The sequence below is a fragment of the Conger conger genome, chromosome 8 (genome assembly GCF_963514075.1).
Source record: "Conger conger chromosome 8, fConCon1.1, whole genome shotgun sequence".
Classification (NCBI taxonomy): domain Eukaryota; kingdom Metazoa; phylum Chordata; class Actinopteri; order Anguilliformes; family Congridae; genus Conger; species Conger conger.
In genome coordinates this window covers 62,775,528-62,792,744 of record NC_083767.1, presented here as the reverse complement: position 1 = coordinate 62,792,744, position 17,217 = coordinate 62,775,528, and the positions used below count along the sequence as shown (strand labels likewise).

Below are 17,217 nucleotides of genomic sequence, written 5' to 3'. Positions count from 1 at the left end.
ACCTGGAACAGCAGGGCCTGGGTTTCACTGCCTGCTAACTCCCACCCGGTGGAGTTAGGCCCCAGGACGTCCAGCTGCCCGCCCAGGTGCGCTCACCTGAATGCCCAGGCGCGCTCACCTGAATGACCAGGTGCGCTCACCTGAATGACCAGGTGCGTTCACCTGAATGACCAGGCGCGCTCACCTGAATGACCAGGCGCGCTCACCTGAATGACCAGGCGCGCTCACCTGAATGACCAGGTGTGCTCACCTGAATGACGGCCCGCCCAGGCGCGCTCACCTGAATGACGGCGGTCCCGTTGATGTACACAGTGTTGTTGTTGACCATCTCCACGATGGCCACGCCCAGGTTGCAGCGGATGCCGAAGGAGATGCAGAAGCCCAGGCCGCTGAGGATGGCGATGATGTAGCGCTTTGGGGAGCCGCAGCAGCCGCAGTCCCACAGCGGGGGTGGCCGCTTCCCCGCCGCCACCGGCCGCCCGTCCTCCGTCAGCTCCACGGGCTCCTCCTCATCCACGTTGCTGCCATCCATTTTCCTTCCGGGCGGAGACAGAAACCAGCCTTTCGTAAGTTCCACTGTTCGGGGTCCAGGTTCTCCAAGCCGTAATATACAGCGCTGCCCAAGCCTGTTCCTGGAGATCTACCATCCGGTAGGTCTTGATTTCAACCGCAGCAAAGCATACATCACTCAACAGCTAGAGTAGCAATGTTTTTATAGTTTAGCACTGAATATCTCAATTTGTGCACAAACTTGATGTCAACTTGTGTGCAAGATTTGGTAAAGATATTGACAGGCATTCAAATTCCACGAGCTTTCCCAAAACTGCACCCTGATGTCCTCCAGTGTCCCCAAATCTCTCTAAATACAAAACATCTGCATGTCTTTTTGTCCAGACATGCCGGTGATCAGAAAATTGGCTGAACGGATCATGAAATAAACTCCAACATCAGTCATAAAAAGTCGTAGCTTCATAACCAGGTCCCATAAGTATGTCTGTATTTAATAATTAGCAAAACAAACATATATTTCTACCAAACTGGAAATATGTAGGCCAGACGTGGAATAAAAGTGAGCTGAGGAAAAAAATGGTGTCTATTTAAGCAACGTCTGAATTGTATATTTTTGTTCTTATATTGGAACATGATTTTTTGATGTAGAGAAATGGTATCAAGGATTGTTAGAATATGTATTTTATTGTCAGAGTCTATGGCAAGGTTTGTAAACAGTGAGCTTGGGAAGGGGGCGTTTTATTGCACTTGTAAGCCCCCCACTAACCCAATGACGAAGTTAGCTGTGTAGGGCGAAGGTATCTGCATCTGTGTCCTTCAGGTGCTATTATGAAAAAGTTGATGTTGCAAAATATTTTGAACTATTCCATGGAGAGACTAGATCAGTCAGTAAATAAACCAAGTTACAAAGACAGTAGTACCACTCTGCCTTCCGCTGTATACCGCATGGACTGACCCAGAACCTCCTGAATAGTGCACCTTTTAGTTCCTATAGCCTTTTACTCTGTTTCACTATATCTGACTCCAATTTAAGAATAATTGAGATTTTGGTGGATTTGTTATTTATAATTTTGACTTGATCACTAAAGGAATGCTGGACTGTAACAGGCTCCCTGAACAGCCCTCTGCTGGTCCCACCTCATGTCACATCACACGTTATGTGCATGACTCACAAGGCTAGATATCTACAGTCGTTTCAGAGGTTGCAGGAATACTTCTTCAGGTATGTCCCCCAGAAGAGCAACATTAGCTATACCTGTTCTCGACATGAAGGAACTGACAAGCGGAGGCAATCGATTTAAAGACAAATATACTCCGTGATACAATTATTCGCTCAAATTATCATCCTCCCTAGTCCAGCTCGAGGGGGCTACCTACCCATTCCCTGTATAACAGTGGAATGGGTAGGTAGACTCGCTAGCGGTGAGTCATTTTAACAATCTAGCATCGCCGTTTTGCAGTTGTATTACATTGCAGGTTTTTATATGATATAAATATGAACGCAGGAATAATTTGAGACGTCAACGACTCAACCTCAAGGTGGCAGAGTGAATAGGGTTTTAACCAAACACCAACACCTTCCCCAAAAATGATCTAATAATATTGAATATGATTGATTTCCTATTCACCCAGAACACCATCATCTAATTGACTAAGCATCTCCAGAATAGGATCATCTAATGAGATCAACATTTAGGAATCCTGGAGTCATGTGATCTAATGAGATCACGTTCCAGCAGCTTCTCCCACAACATTATCTTCAAAAAATCGCATTTTACGATATCACTTTCTCACAAGAATCCCACAATCTAATAAGATCTTATCTCCCACCTTTTCTCACAACACATGGACCTAAAGAGTTCGTTTTTTCTGCATTCACCTTTTCCCACAACACCCTGCTCTACTGAAATAATGTACAGTCACCATCTACCAGAGTAGCATCGAGAAATGATATCGGTCTGTGAGCAGGATATTGTCATACTGATAGCATTATGAGTTATATATCGGCGTTATGAGAGTATCTCTGTGTAGATGGGGTTCGATACTGCTTTTTCTTCCTCAAACTCTGTCCTGGGGTTCCTCTCTGTCTGCAACCACAAATGCAGTTATGGTATTTTAACAAGCTTTGAATTTTTCTTAATTACGGGCTGTTTAGATGGATCATTTACCCTCTTAACTCAAATCTCAAATCATGTCAGAAATATTGTAGGTATGCATGCCATAAAGAATGAAGTCCCATCACATGTTATTGTGTTCAACAATTGCATTAAAAGAGGCAAAAACATTTTAAAATATAAATTTTAAATGTGTGGTTAATCAATAGGCTCCTAATTTGGTTGCCTACCACAAGTTTGTTCTTGATTTTTTCCTTTAACTTATGAACACACGGTAGGTTTGGCTTGTTATCAAACATGAAAATCACCTAAATTAAAATACAGCTGGATGTGAAAGTAAAGGTTAAGTGTTAAGTAAAGGTGTACAGCTGGATGTGAAAGTAAAGGGTAAGTGTTAAGTAAAGGTGTGCAGCTGGATGTGAAAGTAAAGGGTAAGTGTTAAGTAAAGGTGTGCAGCTGGATGTGAAAGTAAAGGGTAAGTGTTAAGTAAAGGTGTGCAGCTGGATGTGAAAGTAAAGGGTAAGTGTTAAGTAAAGGTGTGCAGCTGGATGTGAAAGTAAAGGGTAAGTGTTAAGTAAAGGTGTGCAGCTAGACAAACAGAAACAGATAAAAGAGCCTTTACCCACACTGGAGTACTCACAGCACTCAGAAATAGACCATGTTCAATAGACCAAAGGCAATAAGAAGAGCTGATTACTATCAGTGCCAGGAAAGGATTTTCCCTTGAAATATTATTCTTCTGTCAGCGCTAATGGAAGCATACTGTATGTGGCTGTTTTAAAGTGTTTCTCTCAAGTACACAAAAGTGGCTTCCATTAGAACTGTGCTGTGTGCTAAAGAAAGGAAAAAGACATGAATACAGTCCCTCTAATACACACATACGCAAGGACGCTCACACACACGTGTACGCGCACGCACACACACACATGCCAGATGATGCTGTCATTTTAAAATGCACCCAAATGCTAGTGCATTGAGCTAGCTGGAAAACTGCACAGAGCAAGATTACTGAGTTAGCTGGATAACTGCTCCAAGTAAAACTCACAAAGCAGGATTATTGGGTTGGCTAGATACCTGCACCGAGTAAAACCCACAAAGCAGGATTACTGAGTTAGCTGGATAACTGCTCCAAGTAAAACCCACAAAGCAGGATTACTGAATTAGCTGGATAACTGCGCTGAGTAAAACCCACAAAGCAGGATTACTGAGTTAGCTGGATAACTGCACTGAGTAAAACCCACAAAGCAGGATTACTGAGTTAGCTGGATAAGTGCACTGAATAAAACCCACAAAGCAGGATTACTGAGTTAGCTGGATAACTGCTCCAAGTAAAACCCACAAAGCAGGATTACTGAATTAGCTGGATAACTGCGCTGAGTAAAACCCACACAGCAGGATTACTGAGTTAGCTGGATAACTGCGCTGAGTAAAACCCACAAAGCAGGATTACTGAGTTAGCTGGATAACGGCATTGAGTAAAACCCACAAAGCAGGATTACTGAGCTAGCTGGATAACTGCTCCAAGTAAAACCCACAAAGCAGGATTACTGAGTTAGCTGGATAATTGCACTGAGTAAACCCCACAGAGCAGGATTACTGAATTAGCTGGATAACTGCTCCAAGTAAAACCCACAGAGCAGGATTACTGAGTTTGCTGGATAACTGCTCCAAGTAAAACCCACAAAGCAGGATTACGGAGTTAGCTGGATAACTGCGCTGAGTAAAACCCATAAAGCAGGATTACTGAGTTAGCTGGACACCTGCACCGAGTAAAACCCACAAAGCAGGATTACTGAGTTAGCTGGATAACTGCACCGAGTAAAACCCTCCTAAAACTGGAACATGGACTAAAGGAAAAACAGCTGTTCTGGGTTTTACTCAGTGCAGTCATCCACCCAGCCCTGTTATCCTGCTTTGTGATATACCCCCTGATATTCAACATATTCATTCATTCTGCTCTGGGTACAGAAGGCAGAGAAGCGGACCGTCAGTGTGGTGCAAATGTTTTTGCAGTCACAGAACTGAGCTGGATCCAGTAGTGTTGCCCTGGTGACACACTCGCCCTGTTCACCCACAGAGCGAGGACAGAGGACACAACCCCAGTGGTCATGTGACACACATTTCATAATGTTTCTCCTCACACTTCCTTCACCTAAATTAGCTTCCTCCAGCAAAGTAAATGGTTGGCATTGATATAGCACCTTTATCCAAAGCGCTGTACAATTGATGCTTCTCATTCACCCATTCATACACACACTCACACACCGATGGCGATTGGCTGTCATGCAAGGCGCCAACCAGCTGATCAGGAGCATTTGGCAGTTAGGTGTCTTGCTCTGGGACACTTCAACACAGCCCGGGCGGGGGATCGAACCGGCAACCCTCCGACTGCCAGACGACTGCTCCTACTGCCTGAGCCATGTCGCCCCCCTTCCTCCACCAAAAAGAACTCATGGTCTGTTACACTGTTCATGAAGTACCTTCTTGAACAGCAGTGTTACAATTACATTAATTATGCATTATACGTTGTTATTATTAATAGTTTTTGCTGATTGCTTATACACTGACAGCAAATGCTTAGACAAAAGCATCAAAGAATCTACTTTTGTAATTATGCCTTGAACAAAGGCACCAAAAGTACAAACACATTTTCTGCTTTGCACTTTGATTGAAATTCTGCAACACATTTCTTAAAAAACACTACACACTGTTTCACTAGATACTTTGTTCAAGAAAGAAATCCTTTGCAATTGGGAAAGCACTTCTATTAAAAATGCAAAACATACCTGAAATTACCAACACCCACATACACATGAAAACACTTATACAATAATTGCACACCAATCAGTCTGAGCCTTAGCACTACAAATAGACCTCAGGTAAGATCACCTATTTTATGAGAGCTTTGCAAACCTAGGCCCCCACAGACAACCCACCCCGAGAATAGGGGCACCTGCCTTGCCTGTAGCTTGTAGTTTTGACTGAAAGTGTTTGATGAGGTGATGTGGTTAGACCCTAACAGAAGGCGGGATCTACAAATCATCCACCCCATCCCTTACAATCCCTTACAATACTATTTTTTGTTTACCATTGCACTGTAATTTTAGTGTTATGTTTGTTTCTGTGAGTTTACAGTAACATACTGTATTGATTACTGTACTGTCATTTTAAATTTCCTCGTGGTTTTTTTGTTTCTTCTTCTACCTGCAATAGCAAAAAAAAAAAAAACTGTATATATTTTTCTCTGAAGCCTTCCTGTTTTTATATTCATTGAAATGTGAGTAGATGTACTGTACTGGAACAATCTTTCACAGAAGCTTGTGTGAGAAAATGTAAAAGGTGTACATTTGTATAAAGTACATCTGTGTGTTGTTGCTGCTTTGAAAGTGTAATACACATGGTGCATGTGTGTATCATTTTGTTGCAAAAATGCCAAAAAGGACTGTTTGGTTTTCATTGCAGAGTTTTGTTTTGCAATAGGACTGAGATATTTATCTCCAAGTGTTGTGTCACATTTGGCTTGTGTGTAGAGTTTTCGCACAATGAGCAAAATTCCACAACCACAAGTGTGTAAGCAATCGCACAAGTGTGTAAGCAACCGCACAAGTGTGTAAGCAATCGCACAAGTGTGTAAGCAATCGCACAAAAAACTGTAAATGGAAAGAGTTAAGAAACATACACATTTAAAATACAAACATTCAATAAATGTTAAATTCACACGTAACAGAATGTTACAACAAAAAAAGGATATATGTGTGTTAACAATCTGACTTGACATGATGACTAAAATGCGGGCAGCTCTGTTTTTGTTTCAGCCAACATTTGACTTTCACACTAAAATCCTTCATATTATTAATTGCTTTTATTTCTACTGTGAGTTCCAGAGGTGAGCACCCTTTATTGACATTGCTGACTGCCCAAAAGTGGTCCTACAATGCCTAATTTTACAGTTACCCCTGGGTAGACCCCTGGTAATCCTGTCCCCCACAATCTACAAAACCAATTTACTTAATGTATCTGGTGCGAGACTATTCAAGCATTTAAAAAACAATTTGAGGTAGGAAAACTGTATAAAAAACGTATTAAGTTTTATCGATTCAGTGTAAGTGATGGCAACTTTGGGGATTTTTATTATACAAAGAATTCATCGTTGTAATGACAACATCAGAGGCTTGGATCCATGCTGTCATAAAGGAAGAGATATATGAGTAAATCATGGCATGCGTACATTGTTGTGCAGATTTTTGGGAATATTCTGTTAAAACAATTTAAATTGCTTTTTACAGTTTTAAAAATATTTTGATCTTAGACTCTAAATTTGAGCTTAGAGTCTAAGATCTTCCAGAGAAATTTGAATTCATTAACCTCCTCTGTTTTCTCATTCTGTCACTCAAGGTTTTTCCGTTTGCTGGAGAGCAGCAGCTTGCCTGATCTCTCGGTACTATAGCAGCTCAAACATTCGCTCAAAAACTGTGGTGGAAAAGGAGGGGAAAGCCTCAACCAAAAACCTCAACCCGCACTCTTCCCCTACAGAGCTGATGACGATAGAGCCCCTGCCTCTTTACAAAGGCTGACTGAGACGGAGGTTACAGAGGAGGTCTGCTCATGTGTGTGTGTGAGTGTGTGTGTGTGTGTGTGTGTGTGTGTGCGCGCGTGTATGTGTGTGTGTGTGTGTGTGTGTGTGTGTGTGTGAGAGTGTGTGTGTGTGTGTGTGTGCATGCATGTGTGTGTGTGTGTGTGTGTGCGTGCATGTGTGTGTGTGCTTGTGTCTGTGTGTGAGTGTGAGTGTGTGTTTCTGTGTATGAGTATGCGTGTGTGAGCGTGTGAGTGTATGGGTGTGTGTGTGTGTGTGTGTTTCTGTGTGTGCATGCATGTGTGCATGTGTGTTTGCATGTGTGTGTTTGTGTGTGCGCATGCGTGTGTCTGTGTGTGTGATGAATAGCCGCATTTCTGCAGCAATATATAAGATATATCTGGCCATGAAGCACTTTAAGATACTGTTTAAGATAATATTTTTATTTAATCTATTTTAACAACGGTTGGCAATTTTGACAATCAATAGTACACTGTTATCAATTTATTATTAAACAGCCAGACACAACTATGCTATGGAAATATGAACAAGATAATATTATACATTACATTTGACAATTAGCCTTTACGTCACTCCAGCATGTCCAAAGTGACAGACGGCATGGTATGGAATGTCTTTCTGAAAGACACCTACAGGATCCTGTTACACATAATTTAATTAATTTGAATAGCAGCGTCAATTATGAATGGATTTCTAAATAATGCAGCCTGTGACAAAGCCAGCAGACGTGAGCCAAGCGTGAGCACCGAAATGTATGGTTTTTTTTTTTCGTCTCTCAATTCCTCCGGTTCTCCCTGCCTGTCTTTCTTTCTTTCTTTTTTACACGTTCAGGGGAAAAAAACGGACAGCTTTACGGGGTGGATTTGGTTTAATGACTGCAGGTCAGATTTGTCAAGTTTTGCTTTTTTCAGTGGTGCGTAAATAATGTGTTTGACGGCAGTTTTGGGACCTGTTCATTTCTTTTCTATATATTTTGTTGATTGTCCTTTATTAGACTTTTTAAATGGATGACATTTTTCTTTTACCTATGTATGAATATATATGTCTATATATATGTCTCACGCTTTGTCAGACAGTTGTTTTCATATCATCCGTATCGTTGGTTTCTATTTCTTATCTCTCGATCACTTTTGCCTCTGCAGTCTTTTCATATATGCATAAACGCAACATACATAAACATGCTTAGCCTCAATAAATATTTAAACTATTGGACCTCTACTTTGAGAAGTTGTAGAATTATTACTGTAAATGTATCTGAAATTATTTCCTTAAATTTTACATTTGTCTAAGTATTACCTTTTGTTTATTGTATTCAGCTGCAGCTGTGAAATCACTTAGCTTAAGGATTAGAACATCCCTGTAGGCATCATGCCTGTGGATTGTATATTTAATTGAAATATGGAAACAAATCATGTAGATATATTTAACATTTGTGTAAGTATTTAACACAATTTCTTATATATTGTTAGATATTTCATATCAGGTCATTTGTACATTTGTCATGTATCAACATCACAGCATCATTAGGACTGTGTTAATACACAAACACACCTCCCACACATTTCTGCACCTATTTACTCTTTATGTAAATGTAAATGTGTTGTTGAAAATAAAACATTTGAGTTACATCACTGGAAATAGTGCCACCTGTTTGAGCACACCACAAGCTTAAAACAGGTTGTAAATTTAACTTTGTGTTTTCTTTCTATGTAATTTTTTCGACTAACAATCGGTTGTTCAAACAATATCTTGAGTGAATGTCCTTGTTCACAACTTTTTTTGTGCAGCGCAAAACTGTCTCTTAAAATGGTTGTTAAATTAAATTCTTAAAATAAATATTTCAGTTCTATTTTATCAGGGGTTCATATAGAAATGCCTGCGAGACTCGGCTATGGATTAAAAATTATTTGTATACTCAGAAATTATTTTCACAACCCTTGCAACTTACAAATTTGTTTTTTGAATTTCATTAGCAAACATTTATAATAATCACATTCACCAGAAACACAAAAGTATCCGTACATGAGAGACAACAACATTCTGCCCACAAATGATGTTTCACCAAACGAAACCATTCAGTGAAAAATTCAATTAAATTGGTCTACTTCCAAACCAAGGCAGAGCGAGCCCACCGCGAATCCACCAAGGAGGTGCAGAGACCGCACTGCTGCCACTGATCCGGGATCAGCAAGTCCACTCCTAATCCACCAAGGAGGTGCAGAGACCGCACTGCTGCCACTGATCCAGGATCAGCGAGCCCACCCCTAATCCACCCAGGAGAGCCTGGAGCTCAGCACTACTTACTTCTGCAGGGTCCCCAGGGAGTCTCCCATGGTGCACTTCACCTCCTCCGCCCCAGGTTTGAGGAAGCGCTCCTTCAGACCAGCCAGCCCTCCAAACGGCATCCTTCCCTCCCCCGCAGCCTGGCCCCCTCCCCGGCGTGCGTGTGAGTGTGTGAGTGTGTGTGTGTGTGTGTGTGTGAGTATGAGTGTGTGTGTGAGTGTGTGTGTGTGTGGTGCACTAACGTCCCAGCGACCGCTAGCCCAGGCTCATCCTCCCAAGTCCCAGTTCAGGTGCTCGCTCCAGTCCTCCTGGGCTTCTTCTTCTGGCACTTTGGCGAGGAGGAGATGGTGGCTGGGAGCAGTGTCACTATGACGATGGGTGGGTGGGTGGGTGAGCTGTGTCTGGTTCAGCGCTCCAGTACGCAGTAGAGAGAGGCCCCCCCCTCTGCCTTTCTGTGATGTGAGTGGAGTGACTCCCACCCCCTCCATCCATGTGTAATATAACCCCCACTGGCAGAGCCTGCTATACCTGCCTAACCTCACACTCTCACTCTCACACTCACACTCACACTCACTCTCACTCTCACACTCACACTCACTCTCACTCTCACTCTCACACTCACACTCACACTCACTCACACACACACACACACACACACACACACACACACACACTCACTCACACACTCACACACTCACACACTCACACACACACACACACACACACACACATACATACATACATACTCACTCACTCACTCACTCACTCACGCTCTCACTCACTCACTCACTCTCACACACACACACACACATACATACATACTCCCTCACTCACTCTCACACACACACACACACACACACACACACACATACATACATACATACATACATACTCACTCACTCACTCACTCACGCTCTCACTCACTCACTCGCACGCACACACACACACACACACTCACTCACACACACACACACTCACACACACTCACTCACTCACTCACTCACGCTCTCACTCACGCACTCACTCACTCACTCACACGCACACACACACACACACTCACACACACACACACTCACACACTCACACACACTCACTCACTCACTCACTCACTCACTCACTCACTCACTCACTCACTCACTCACTCACTCACGCTCTCACTCACTCACTCACGCTCTCACTCACTCACTCACACGCGCACACACACACACACACACACACACACACACACACGCATTGATATGGAGCCGGTCTCTAGAACTGAGAGCCCATTAAAAATTGACGTGCCCGCTCTCAGTGCTGCTGCCATCGCTGTTGGGGAGATGCACCTCACTTACACACACACACAGGGCATTATTACATGACATTAATGGCATCTTATCCAGAGCGACATACAGTTGATTAGACTGAGCAGGAAACAAAGGGTTAAGGGCCTTGCTCAAGGGCCCAACGGCTGTGCGGATCTTATTGTGGCCACACCGGGATTAGAACCACCGACCTTGCATGTCCCAGTCATGTACCCTAACCACTACACTACAGGCCACCCCAGAGAGAGGGCTCTATAAGCATGTTGTGTCATTCAAACTTTATAATATTCATCTTGGCTCAGAGTAGATTGTTTGTTGTCTGTACACCATTGAGATATTCAACATTCAATTTGGGTGCTTATTTCTGAATGTTTGGAAATGATACAATGGCACAATTTGGTGACATAGTGCTACTATTTGAGAGTCTACAAAATCCCATTATATTGTGGTGGTCATAAGCCTACACTGGTAAAGTTTAACAACCGCTGAAGCAGCCTGTTTCACCCTCAAAGTTTACCCATAAACGTCACATTCCAGTTGATACGATGTTAATTCGTTTGTCGCCATCTAGTGGCAGCTCAGTTAAAAGCAGTGAGCAAAATACAGGAAGTATTCATAAAGTTAAAATTAAATTAAACATTTATTTTCAATGTGATAATGCCATTTATACAATTAACAAATGTTAAAATGTGTCTGGTGAAATACATTAGATTCACAAAGCAAAACATATTTCGATTAAAAAGTACCAAATAATTTCAAACTTCAAACAGCCAAGCAAACAGTGGTGAAGAGATAATGGCCGCGTTTCCCAAACTTTCTTAAGCTAAGAAAGTTCTTAAGGACCTTCTAATTGACGGTCCTTAAGAACTTTCTTAGCTTAAGAACGTTCTTAACGCGTTCGGGAAACGCGGCCAATGTGGTTCATGGCTCATGAAAGTTATGTGATTTTATGAATAGAAAAGACATAGGAAGGATAGAAAAAACAAAAATAATTAATAAAATAGAAAATGTATTTTCATCTAAAGTATTCTTTTGAAATAGCCCATATGGTGTAGGTCTCAGCATAAAACTATTAAAACCTCAATTTACCATCCCTTATTATGCACCTGTAGTGTGGTTGGCTCGGCTAGTTCGCTAGTAAGCACGGATGGTGCAGTGAAAGCGAAGGCTGGTAGCAGGTTATCGCGACAACAGGCGAGTTCGTCTTTAGCTAACTGGTAACGCGTTCGTTCAACAAATTATTTGGACAAGTGAGAAGGCCGGGGTTCAAATCCCACCTCGGACTCAGGCAATTTGTCACCTGTTACACACCAATGGAATAATGTAGAAAGATCAGCCATGCTAATTCAGAGACAGTGTGTATAGATAAATGGCCATCGGTCATGATAGAGGTAAAAGCACATTAAAGTATGGATATGATTTTAAAAGTATAATAACTGGCTGATGGTATTATGATGAAGAAACACAGGAGTGTCAGTATCAGTGATCGGGAATTCTTGCTCTTCTCCAAACTTCAATTCAATGTCCCCTTTTATAATGACTCAATTTAATGTCTTATTTGCTGTCCAGAATCCACACTTCATCCATTCCATTGAACTAGGCTGTGGCTGGATATGTGCTTAACCATTATGAGTTGAATCTCCTGTTTTCATCTGGAAGGATTCCTTCAGGCTTGCCATGGCTTGGTCCTGGGTAATGTCCCACCAATGGGGGGGAATGTCAGCAGGCTCAGCTTTATATTCCTCAGCAAACTGCTTGCTAAACCTGGTGAAGACGTACTTCCAGTAGTCTGAGGCCTGGATGCTGGTGTCAGGCTGGATGCGCCAGTCAGGGTAAATGCTCTGATACTCCTTGTATGGATGAAGTTTCCACTCTGTTTCAGTTGACTGGAATTTTTTCTCACTGGCAACATCGGTGGAGCAGATGTCACACATTAATTCACTGGACTCAATTTGTCTGTATGTCCCGATCCCCTGAGGACGGTGAATGGAGGCAAAGTGCTCTGAGTGGCTCTTGCCACCAGCTTCACAGGGGGCCTTGCAGAAGGGACACTGCCTCCCACAGCCAAACACCCTGTTAAACAGCTCCTTCTGTGGCTGAAAGGGCAGTGAGGTCAGCCTGGCCCTCACATCCCCACCTTTCTGAAACTCTGCAGTTAAATCCTGCTCCATTTCATCCACAAGCACCTCCAGACACCGGGACAAGTCTTCTGGCTTGGCAGTGTTTAAGGTCAGGACTATGCTGAGGGGGTGTTTAGGGATGACAAGCTCCTTCTGTAGGTCACTACAGATATCCTGAATGAACTGCTGAATGTTCTGGGCCTCCTCACCCCTTCCTGCCTCCTTACCCCTTCCCACTGGTCGTTTACTGGCCTCCATTGGTGCGTTCTTTATAGCTTCCTTTATTCTTTTAACCTTTGCCTTCAGGTGCATGATCTCAATGTTCCTGAGGCCATCTCCCTCCGAGAACTGCTTAACCATCTGATCCAATATCCAGTCCTGTACAAAAGTGTCGTAATTATTTATGTATCTCACAAAGTCCTTAAAGTTATTCTCTGAAAGCAGCTGCTTGAGGATTGAGAACTGGAAGAAGGTTCGAGTGCTGAAGTCAATGGCTTTCTGCCCTGTCAACACTTCATCCACAAGGTCAGGGCCCAGAGACTTGGTGATGTATTCCTTCACTGCTGGTTGAAGACAGTTGAAGGTGAATTCCTCTGCCTTCTTCTGACACTGGTCTCTCTTACTGAACAGGTCCTTAAAGTCAGTGCAGTACTGTGCCTTGAACTGTTCCAGACAGTGACGGGGGTCATTTGCATGGATAAAATCCAGATGCATTTTTTGAAAGTCTCGAGCTGCATGTCCACAGATGTGGATCTTCAACTTGGCCCGAAACTCAGCAGATATTTCCAGATTCGAGTGCTTGTCCATGTTTTCGTCTGCCATGCGAAACAATTCTGTCATGTATGTGTTATGGTAATTAGACCTGGTTCTCACTTTCTCATCCACAAACTGCCTACTGCACTCGATGATGTGATTAGCCATTTGTTGCATGTTTTGTGGAACTCCATTATCTTTCCTGCACACTATCAATGGCTCTTTTCCATATTCAGACAAATTGCCCACTGTAGACAGAATTTCATGAACTGAGCTGCCTTCTCTCCCTAAGTTTGCCCTTAGCTGGTGGTAGATATTTTGAGCAATGTCCTGTTTTTCCAGGCCAGAGAACTGCAGTTCTTTCACAGTCTCATTCCACATCTTCTCAAATTCATCCTCCAGCGGTTGATCTGACAGCTCTTCACTTTTCCTGCATTTCTCAATCAGGTCCAGCACCTTCTGCTCCATTGTGGCTGTGTGTTTTTTTTTTATGTCCTCTAACTTGAATAAACCCTTTCTGATCTCCACCGCTGCCTCAAGCTTGTTTATCACAGAGTTCTCGGTCTCTTTCCTGATGGTTTTGGCTGTGCTGATGAATTCCTCCTTGTACTTCTCTACCAAGTGAAGGTGTCCCTCTGGTCTCTTGTAGAATTCAGTGAGGTTGTCCAAAATGTGCTGTTCTTCTCCTGTCAGTTTTAAAGAGAGCTCACTTTTCAGGCGGATAAGCAAGTTGTCAATATCGGAGGATGGCTGAGCCTGTGCTGCTTCTGTTCCAAAGTTTGACACTTTTGTCTCAGCGTCCATTAACCAGGAGTACATGATCTTCCTGAAGTCCCACTCCCAATTGTTGAACTCGGTGCAAAGCTGAGCATAAGCTTCAGCCACAAGGCTGTTGCGGAAACTGAAGATGAAGTTCTCGTACTTCACTGCTTTCCATAAGCTCCTGGTCCATTCAAGGATCTCATTGATTGTGTGTGCTGAGCACTTTCCAGATTTTTGTTCCACAAACTTCTCAATCACACTCTTCTTGAAACAATTGACAGACTCACTGTAGCCAGCACTGACCAATGCCATGGGAGGGTTGCCGTGCCAGAGCCCAGGGATGTACCAGTTGTTTCTCTCTGGATCGTACTCCATGACATCAGTAAATGTTTTGTTGGTTCCATTCTTTTCCATCTTAGCTGCTGCTTGGGTCATCTCATTCAGCTGCTCCAGCAGACGGTTCCTGTCCCTCATGTTCTTATCATGGGCAGAGATGTCTGGCACATTCTGGTGCACAAACAGACAGCAGGGTTTTCTCCCAACTTCTTTCATGCGTAGGAAGGCGTGCACCACAATCTGCAGGATGTCCTTCATCTCTGTGCAGTTCTCCATGGCGATGTTGATGACTGTGATGTCACTCAGCCCCACCACCAGAGTGGCCAGTTCATTGTCATGCTCATAACTATCATCCAACTGGGCCAACTCTGGTGACTTCAGACCTTCAGTGTCAATAACCATGATGTAATCACACCTAAGCTGCCTCTTAAAATCCTCTTTCACTCTGATGAGGAGCATGAAGGCCCCTCTGGTGCACCTGCCACTGCTGACAGCAAACTGGACCCCAAACATGGTGTTCAGGAGGGTGGACTTCCCAGTGCTCTGTACCCCCAGTACAGTGACCACCCGGATCTTACATTTATCCTGTGTGAGATCATGGAGTTGATTTAGAACCTGTGTAACCCACTGCAGAGGAATGTTGGAGGAATATCCATCCACCAGCTCCAGAGGAAAGCCTTCCTGCAGGAGCTCGGCACAGAGACGTGGCAGGAGCTGGATCTGAGAGGTGGGGCCTTCAGGGAGTGAGCAGGCTGACTCATACAGCTGACCCATTTCCCTCAGGAAGTGCTCTGTCCCCAAGGAAGAACTGGAGATCTTCTTGTCCAACTGTGCAATGACCTCCTTGTTTTCTGGGGAATTCTGACACTGTTCCTTGTACTTTTCCTGGAGCAGTGGAAGGGTTTTGCGTGAGAGGTTGTCCAGGTTGATCCTCATCCATTTAAGGAAATACTTGCGCTCCTCTGTAGAACTGGACATTGAAGAGATGAATTGGGACATGGACTCTGAGATGTTGTGAGCTCTCTGCTGTGCTCTCAGTTTCTGCCTCTGCTCTGAAAGCTCATTCCTGTAAATTTCTATGTTTTTATTGCCTGCTTCTTTCATCCTGCATTGTTCCTTCTCCAGTTTGGCCAGCTGTTTCCATGCAGTCCCTTGCAAGGACAGCTCTTTCTCCTTGAAGCTTGGTATGTCAGATATTCCACCTGTGATTTCATCAGCCATCTGCTTGCCCTTCTGACAGCAGGTGTAATCTTCATCAACATGGATCCCAAACTCATGGGAGACAGCAGACATCCCTTCAACACTCATTTTGACCATGTTTCCCTTTAAAATGTCACTGATAGCAGAATGTAGTTTATTGACAAATTCTGCATCATTCATCTGCAAACCCTTTATGATTATGTTACTAGCTCGTAGCTGTAACTCAGAAGCACATCTTCTGAGGTCATTCTTATTGAAGCTTTTGCTCTGTGAATTGCTGATCAAAAACCAATGAGCGTGAGTGTTTTTGGAGTCCAGAATTTTGCATTCGGACCCAAATTCATCACAAAACACAAATATGGCAGCAGATGTTTGGCAGAGGAAAGCATATTGAGTTTCAAAGTCTCTGAGGTCCCCACGGAGGTTAGCTATAGCCAGTGGCTCAGAGAAGATGTCAATGTCTTCCTTCCCACTGGGCAGATACCAGCTGATTTCCACCAGCCCATTGGAAATCCTCCTTGGGGTGTCACCACACTCCATGTTTTTGTGAACAAAGGTGTCGTGGTACTGCTGAGGGTTGCTGAGGACCTGGTTCAGAATGTGAGACTTGGACATGCTGCTGTTTCCCAGCCTCACAAAAGAGACCATGGGGAGGTCAGAGAGAACAATGCTCTCCTCCACAAACCCTCTTGGGTCCTCCAAAGAGTGTGGCTTGTACTTTTTCACAATATCCCTCATGGCCCACAGCATTAAAGTGCACTGCTGGGTATCACACGTAGGAAGCAGCAGAGGCACAGAGAACTGGCACATAGACATTTTCAAAACCATCTCCTGCTGGAGAAAACCATCTGAGCACAAAAAAACAGCAGCTATGAGGTCCAGGCAGTTGACTGTGTTTCTGTGGAGTTGTGGATTGTCTAGGGTGTCCAGTAAGATGTCAAGGTTTTGGGGTTCCATGTCCTGTTTAGAGGTGCACCTCACACTCCTAGCAGTCACATTCACCATCATCAGCTTCCTCAGGAAACACCATGGCAGAGCTTTCAGAGACTGGATGCTTTCATCAGATAATGTCTCTCCATCAATCTGCAGCACCTGGCTCAGAGTCAGCTTGTTCTTCAGGTGGTGTTCCAGTCCCAGTTCACTCAGCAGCTCCTCCAGACTGGTTCCTGTCACTGGGAATAAGAGCAGCATTACTACATGTAAATACGTACAGTTACAAAGATTATATTTAAAATCAGAAT

General features: G+C 43.5%; 2 protein-coding genes across 2 annotated transcripts in view; both read right to left on the bottom strand.

Moving 5' to 3' along the window:
• slc17a8 (solute carrier family 17 member 8) overlaps nucleotides 1-9,623 on the bottom strand; it is a 35,719-nt gene extending 26,096 nt beyond the window's left edge. The window contains exons 1-2 of the mRNA XM_061251812.1: nucleotides 9,523-9,623; nucleotides 281-536 (exon numbers count right to left, since the gene is read on the bottom strand). Coding sequence (XP_061107796.1) covers nucleotides 281-536; nucleotides 9,523-9,623 — 357 coding nt within the window. The remainder of the gene's footprint in view (nucleotides 1-280; nucleotides 537-9,522) is intronic.
• A 2,801-nt stretch (nucleotides 9,624-12,424) lies between these two features.
• Nucleotides 12,425-17,217, bottom strand: part of LOC133135054 (up-regulator of cell proliferation-like) — a 135,253-nt gene continuing 130,460 nt past the window's right edge. Inside the window, exon 2 of the mRNA XM_061251808.1 lies at nucleotides 12,425-17,148. Coding sequence (XP_061107792.1) covers nucleotides 12,425-17,148 — 4,724 coding nt within the window. The remainder of the gene's footprint in view (nucleotides 17,149-17,217) is intronic.